At 41.6% G+C, this 7,555-nt stretch overlaps 1 protein-coding gene across 1 annotated transcript; it reads left to right on the top strand.

The window, feature by feature from the left end:
* Positions 1-2,091: 2,091 nt before the first annotated feature.
* On the top strand, positions 2,092-5,618 carry inhbab (inhibin subunit beta Ab). Its single transcript, XM_026314107.1, has 2 exons — positions 2,092-2,485; positions 4,837-5,618. The coding sequence occupies exons 1-2, from the start codon at positions 2,092-2,094 to the stop codon at positions 5,616-5,618; spliced, it is 1,176 nt and encodes a 391-aa protein (XP_026169892.1).
* Positions 5,619-7,555: the final 1,937 nt, after the last annotated feature.

Here is a 7,555-nt window from a genome sequence, read left to right as displayed (position 1 = left end):
GCGCGTTTGTTTGAGGGTTCATTGTGTGTTTCTTCCTCTATGTGCTGGTTTGTCGGGTTCTCTTGCTTGCACTCTGCCTCCTGGTTTTGTAGAGCTGGAGCTGAATCTAGGACTTAGATAGGATAGGGCAGCTGGTGGGACACTGACACTGGGGAGGGCCAACGGTTCTGGGGAACACACGATGTCCCGGAAGCAAGAAAGTCCAAGTTATGAAAAAAGACAGTCTGGCACCGAAGGATTGGGTTTTTATAGTGACGGAGAGGCAGAAAACTAATAATTAGTGACAAAGTAAAGGTGACATAATTAAGAGTAAAACCAGGGGCAGGATATGCTACTAAAATAAAAGTGTGGAACCGGAAGTGGACTGGGATCATGTGCTGTATATAGGCTGCTCTTTTTCTAGTTTTTTTTTCTAGGTTGTGTTAAAGAAAATTGTAAGTTACTAAAATATATTGATAATACAGCTTCAGACATTAGTAAAAGGCAAAATAAAGATATGATTGGAGAAACTAGTCAACTACAACAAAAGAATAAATAAAAAATGAAGTTTAATCATGAGTTGGCACTACCTGTTCCTTGAGAGGAAAGCAGGGATAAGCTCTTCCTCAGAAATCAGTGATGTTCAGCAAGTGGAGTCTCAACATTTGCAGGATTCAGGCACAGTAGGAACCCTGTCCTGCTATAAAAGCCAGCAAGAGAAGAAGATCTGCAGGGTAAAAGGCCTGAAGCAGCTGACAAGAACAGGACACTTAAAGAGCCTGTTTTTCATTGACCCCTTCAAATTTGTGCAATCAGTTCTATTCAATTCAATTCTATTTATTTGTATAGTGCCAAATCACAATACAATCACCTCAAGGAACTTTACAAAAAAAAAAAAAAAAAAAAAAAAAAAAAAACAACAAATCCCTTATGAACAGCACTTGGCGACAGTGGAGAGAAAAACTCCCTTTAACAGAAGAAGAAACCTCAAGCAGAACCGAGCTCAGTTTGGGTGGCCATCTGCCTCAACCGGTTGGGGTGAGTGGATAGAGGAGATCGCCTCACAAATCTAAACAAACGCAAGTAGTTTTCTTTATTATTCTTGAATTTACTGGAGTTGTTACAATGTCCTCAAGCCTCCAGCAGAAAGCAGCAGCACTCTAAGTGAAACTACAGCTGGAGCTCACTAGAAATTCTTCCGGTCTCCAAATGCAACACTCGGAGGTCTGGGGCTCCTGTATTCTGACAGTATCAGGTCTTGAGGACATTCTCAGGGGAGGAGGCTGCATCTCCTGCCTCCTGCCACTAGAGTGCGTGCTGATGACAGTGTGTGAGACCGTCTGTTCTGAGCGTGCGCCATCTGTTCTGAGCATAAACTTTTTCAGTTTAAAAATTATTTTGACAGTGACAGAGTTTCTCCTCCACGTGAGGCGATGATGCGGTACTGAGTCAGTGTGTGTGTGTGGTATGAATGAATCAGGGACACTCTCTTCCTCCTCTTCCCTCCTTCCTCCTCCTCTTCTGTCGTGACGTCCATTCAGGAGGAAACACCACAAACAGTCCTGAGATATTCTGAGAGACTTTACTCACTGAGTGTGTCAGACTCGCAGGGAAATACCTCTGTGCATGGAGGGAGGGATTAAACAGGCAGAGAGGTATAATTACAGTTACAGAGCAGAGAGGGAGCGCAGAGTGACCCTGCAAACAGCACCCAGCACCAGACCATCCGGACCACATAGGACCAAACTGACAACTTCAGGTCCAGAGAACCAGGGCACAAATCAGGACTCAAACCATCAGAATATCAGAAAATCAGACTGAGGATCAGATGTGCAACATTCAGAACTGCTGACAACCAGATCAAGGACCAGACTGAGGACCTAGAATCACAGCACCCAGAATCAATCTGACCAAGGAGATGAACCTCAGTGTGTGGACTCTGCAGACAGTCTGAAAGGATTTTTAACTTACTGTTCCTATGGACTTTACTTCTGGGCTCTTCTGTGTCTGGGAGGATTTCATCTGCAGGACCCTGAACTGCTCAGGTTTCTCACTCTGTTGCAGAGAAACACTGTGATTCTGTTTATTCTACCGACAGTGTCAAAGCCAACTATGTCACCTCTGTGTCCTGTAATCTTCTTCGTGGCCATCAACTTTCTAATTGATGCCTCTCCAACAGTCTCTCCGACTGCCAAGGTTGGCCTGATGTCCTACAAATGTCCTTCCTGCTCTCTGTCTCAGATGAGGAGGAACTCCTCTTCATCAGGAGGACAGAGTGACATGGTGGAGGCAGTGAAACGTCACATTCTCAACATGCTGCACCTGAGCGCCCGGCCCAACTTGACACAGGCGGTTCCTCGAGCTGCACTCCTCAATGCCATCAAGAAGCTGCACGTTGGCCGTGTGGCTGAAGACGGCAGCGTGGAGATTGAGGAGGAGGGACAAGGCACCGGGGCCTCAACACCACCTGAGCCACCGTCTGAGATCATTATCTTTGCAGAACCAGGTAAGTCCAACAGCCAATCAGAAACTGCATGTTTACTTTGGGTGATCCTTTCCATCAGACTACTGAATTTGACACAACTAGAAACCAAGATCTAAATTTTAACCCAGAAAATCTGCACATTCAACTGAAGATTACTGGCCATCAGCTGCAGTAGAGACATCTCTGTTTTCTGATCAATTAATAAAACTTCAAAAAGGTCAACACTTGTTTACATCTGATTTCTATTGATTTGACTCAGGCTTAGAATAAACTATTTTTGTTTTATATTTGCCTACTTTTCTCTACGCAGTAATACAGGTAAATTCTGAAAATTATTAAATGACCAAGAGAAATGTATTTTTAATTTCCTGAACTTCAGCTTCATTTATTGATCTATTTATTTATCATTCATTTATTCATTCTTTAATAGCAGGTCCTACACTACAGCTGGATGTGCATTTCTGTGATTGTGGCTTTTAGCCTTACTGATGGTCCTGCACACACCAGGCTGATTGGTCAGTTTACCTGTGAAGACATGCTTCAACATATTATTAGTTTATTTTCTGTGTAAAAACGTCAGTGAACATTGTCACAAAAATCAAAAGCTTCCACCTTGTGTTTGGTTTCAGGTGAATATGAATAATCAACCAGAACCTGTGATTTTCATGAGCAATTGACCAATGGAGCTCAGGGCGAACTTAAACACTGGATTTGTGACATTGTTTGAATTGCAGGAAATTAAAAACAGAAAGGCAGCATCAATTTGTGCAATTGTATGATGACAAAATGTAAAAATAAAGAAAAACATGGACCTTGTGCAGCAGCTGCAGAGACTGATGAGAGGTTTTGTATCATGGCATAGTTTCATTGAAGGCTTTCAACCAACATTGCCATTAAACAACTTCAGCAGTTTATTACATATCTTGAAACATCAGCCACATTAGACATTCAGACCTTTGAACTTCTCAAACTACAAACAGGCAATTAAAACTGCCAGGATTCCAACTAATAGCCTGATCCATCTAAATATTGATCAGTCGGGTGTTGAATCTGACTTTACAGATCGAACCAGCATCAGTTTCGTCTTCAGCAGTGAAATGGTACAACCCTTCAGAGTAATTCTTCCAACACAAGTCAGATCACGTTGAATGACTTTACATGACTTTAGGCCAGCAGAGTCTCAGGGTGAGGGTTAACATGGTAGAATAAATCCATTTTTAAAAATTTCTTTTCACTGAAAGGTGCTGAAATGAAAATATGGAAAGGATCATGTGTAACTAAAAATATAACTGAGTCTGCAGATCATGTGAAGGCATTTAACCCCTTAACTATTCTTTTTTAAATCCTGTGAAGACATTCCTGTTTTATTGTCTATACCAACTTGCTGAGTTGAAACCTAACATTTGTTTTATACATTTCTTTGTTTATTGTGCTGATATGGCCACTATGAGATTTTCATATTTTTTAAGCTTTAGTTTCCTGTCAGACTAAAGAATAAGATTAAAATGGTTATGATAATCATGTTTCTGTAAACGTGAACCAACTCGTGACCAATTACATTGTCCCATCACTTGTTTGCTTACATAAATGTACATAATGGCCTTGTGCTATTAATAGGAATTTCTTTCACAAAGACCTTTAATTAAAATAGGCCCCTCAAAGGCTCGCCGAAATTAGAGGACAGTAGCGAGAGGGAGGTAGGGGGGGCATACCGAGTGGTCTCAGGCCGTAAATAATCTCCTCATTCAGACAAATGTGGGCCTCGCTAATGATTCCTCAGCAGGAGACAAAGACAAAAACACAGGACAGGACAGGCTTTTTTGGGAGGACGGGTTAGTTGGGGTGGTGGGGGGTTGGTGGGGGGGCGAGGTTTACTAGCAGCCTTGTTACCAACATTCCCTGAAATCAGGCCTTTTCTTATTTTAGTGTCTCTGCTCAAATTGAGTATATTTTCAGAGGCAGCAGTTTTATTCAGTCCATTGTTACTTTTTTTGTTTGTTCATTCATTCAAATAACAGGAAGAAAAAACAAAAGGGGTGCAGCTCAGGGAGCAGGGTCACAGCTTTTTTTTTTATATTCACTTCAGAACAAATAGAAGGAATGCTAAAAACAGGTCTCTGCTCTTCATAGATCTCAGGTTATCATCTCTGACATCAGTGCTTTATTTTAGATGCATGAGGCCAAACTAAAACAATAAGCACAGACAGATGTTACAGTGAAACAATTCACACCATGGAGACCAGTACAGTCCAGCAAAGTCCTTCTTTCAGGCCACACCTTTGTTTTGCTGACTATGATTAAAAACATTTGTGTTTATGAGCTTCAGATATGGGTCATTCCTGCCTCAATGCTAACTGTGTTCTCTGCCCTAGGTAACTCTCCTAACACAGTGACCTTTGACATTTCGAAGGAGGCCAGAGACGCATCAATGGTAGAACAGGCAAACCTCTGGATCTTTCTAAAGATGTCAAAAGGAAACCGAGTGAAGAGCAAAGTGATGCTGCGGCTGCTGCAGCTTCATCATGAGCGTGATGAAGAGAGCATTTCAGAGAAGATGGTGGACACTAGGCGCAGCGGCTGGCATACCCTCAGCATCCCTCGCAGTGTGCAGACTCTGCTGGATGGTGGTGGAAGCTCTCTCCACCTGCAGGTTTCCTGTCCATCGTGTGCTGAGGCCGGAGCTTCGCCCATCTTGACCCCAGCTGATGGCGAACCAGCCGCAGGCCGAGATCAGTCTCATCGGCCCTTCCTCATGGTGGTGCTGCGAGCTCGAGAGGAGGCAATGCAGCGACGAGTCAAACGAGGGCTGGAGTGTGATGGTAAAATACGAGTGTGCTGCAAACGACAGTTTTATGTAAACTTTAAAGATATTGGCTGGAACGACTGGATTATCGCGCCATCTGGATACCACGCCAACTACTGCGAAGGCGACTGCCCAAACCACATGGCGAGCCTCAGTGGCTCATCCCTGTCCTTCCACTCTACCGTTATCAATCATTATCGCATGAGGGGCTACAGCCCCTTTCAAAACATCAAGTCATGCTGTGTGCCAACAAGGCTGCGCGCCATGTCGATGCTCTACTACAACGAAGAGCAGAAAATCATCAAGAAGGACATCCAGAACATGATTGTGGAGGAGTGTGGCTGCTCATAAATGCTCAGAAACACTTTAGAAGCACTTTGAAAAACTGCCTCCTACAGCAGAAACATCAGATCAGCACTTTCCCAAACAGTCAAGTATTTATGTTTAGTGACATTGCATCGTATTTCTTACTGGGAGAGACTCTTTTCCACATTGGAATGACCTGAGAATACTATGCAACATCCTGCAAAGTTACCCTTTATCTATTGACATAAATGTGGTTTGTCTGTTGTTTTCTATTGTTTGCCTATTGTTTTCTACTGTTATAGAAAATATATGAGGATAATTTTTGATATGTGTTACTGTTTACTGAAAGTTCAGCTGGTGTAAAAATCCTACTAAACATACTTGAAAAAAATGTGTTCAACTAGCTGCTGGAGCCAAACATCATCATCATTATTATTATATTTCTAGACATTCATGGAAGTTGTGACTCAGAAGAAAGCCAAAGACAGTTGACATTGAAGATGAAAATGGTTAATTTGACTGAATGGATCAAACATACAAAACTGATGTTAACAAGTTTGAGTAAATTAACTAATTGATGTTAATGAACTTTGGGAAAGTGGACTAGATAAGAGTTTCAGTTAACAAATATGAATAAGTTAATCACATGATGTGTTTAACCAGCTGTAAATAAATTAACTTGATGTATTTCCAGAAGTTTGTCAATAAATTAAGTGGACAAGGGTCATTTAACATTACGACAAACATGATGAAAAGAAAAAAAAAAAAAAAAAAATCAACTTGTTAAATTATTTATCTGGTGAAACAAAAACAGCAGCGGGAACATTTGTCATAATATTTTGGTAGTTGGTGTAAAAAATAAAAACAAAAGTATGAAATGCTAACTTTATATAATTTATTTTCATTTTTGCCTTTTCTGTTGCTTCCTCATTAAACAGCATTTTCCATTCAATGTCTTTATGTTTCCCCTCAGTTCACAAATGGATTTCTAAACACCTCCTCTATTAACCTATGCAGAGAACAACATCTTAGGAACCAGTTCATACAGCTGTGCACCATGAGCAGTGAAATAATCCCAGACACTTATATGTCTCATATAAAGGTTGTTTTTAAAGTTCTTGGTTAGTGTAGCAGGTTAACCCTAACCATTTCTGTACTGTATTGATCACCAAATTTATTCTTGTTGGCTCAAAATTTATATCGATTTCTCCAGAAAAACATCATACTGGTTCAAAAAAACCCCTGTATTTTCTGCTCTAAAGTAGCCACTCCAAACAGTGACGAAATATCTAAGAGTCTGTTTCCTTTGTACTGGTTTGTGCCTGTCACACGGTGTCAGGACTGCTAATGTATAGGACTCAAAGGCAAGAAAGACAAACCAAATGAAAGAGTGAACTTTACTGTGAAGATCCATGGGAGGCCAAGCCACTCCGGAGGACTGAGGAGCAGGGAAACGAGTGGTGGCAGGATAGAGGGCCAGTAAGGCAGGAGGCAGACTTATAAGAGCTGGAGCTTAGGCAAATGGGGACTGGAGCTGAGGTGGGCTGGTTAGAGCTGGATGAGACTGGGACTGAACCAGACTGCTGAGAATTGGTGAATAACTGGGACTGAGGTAGACTAATGATTGTAGGTGGGAATCTCTCTTGGAGGGGGCAGGATAGAGGAGGAGAGGAGAAGAGGTGAAAGAATAGGAGGAGAGGGAAGGGGAGGAGAGGAGAGGAGAGGAGAGGAGAGGAGTGGGATTGAGGCAGCTGCCCTCCACTGTGTTGGTACTTGGCATAGATGTAAATAAAGATAGAATAATTTTCTTAAATTTATTAACAGCGTAGTCAGATAAACATCTGATGTAGTGGAATTTTCTTCCAAACGCTGCATGATCCATCATTTTAAATTCAACAGTTATTAAAGAAAGATCTGACAAAATAGGATTTGGGGGAAATAAATAAAAACGGTGCTCGTACAGGTCTGAGTTATAAGAATGA

Source organism: Mastacembelus armatus, chromosome 17 (genome assembly GCF_900324485.2).
Source record: "Mastacembelus armatus chromosome 17, fMasArm1.2, whole genome shotgun sequence".
Lineage (NCBI taxonomy): Eukaryota > Metazoa > Chordata > Actinopteri > Synbranchiformes > Mastacembelidae > Mastacembelus > Mastacembelus armatus.
This window is presented reverse-complemented; position numbering and strand designations above follow the sequence as displayed.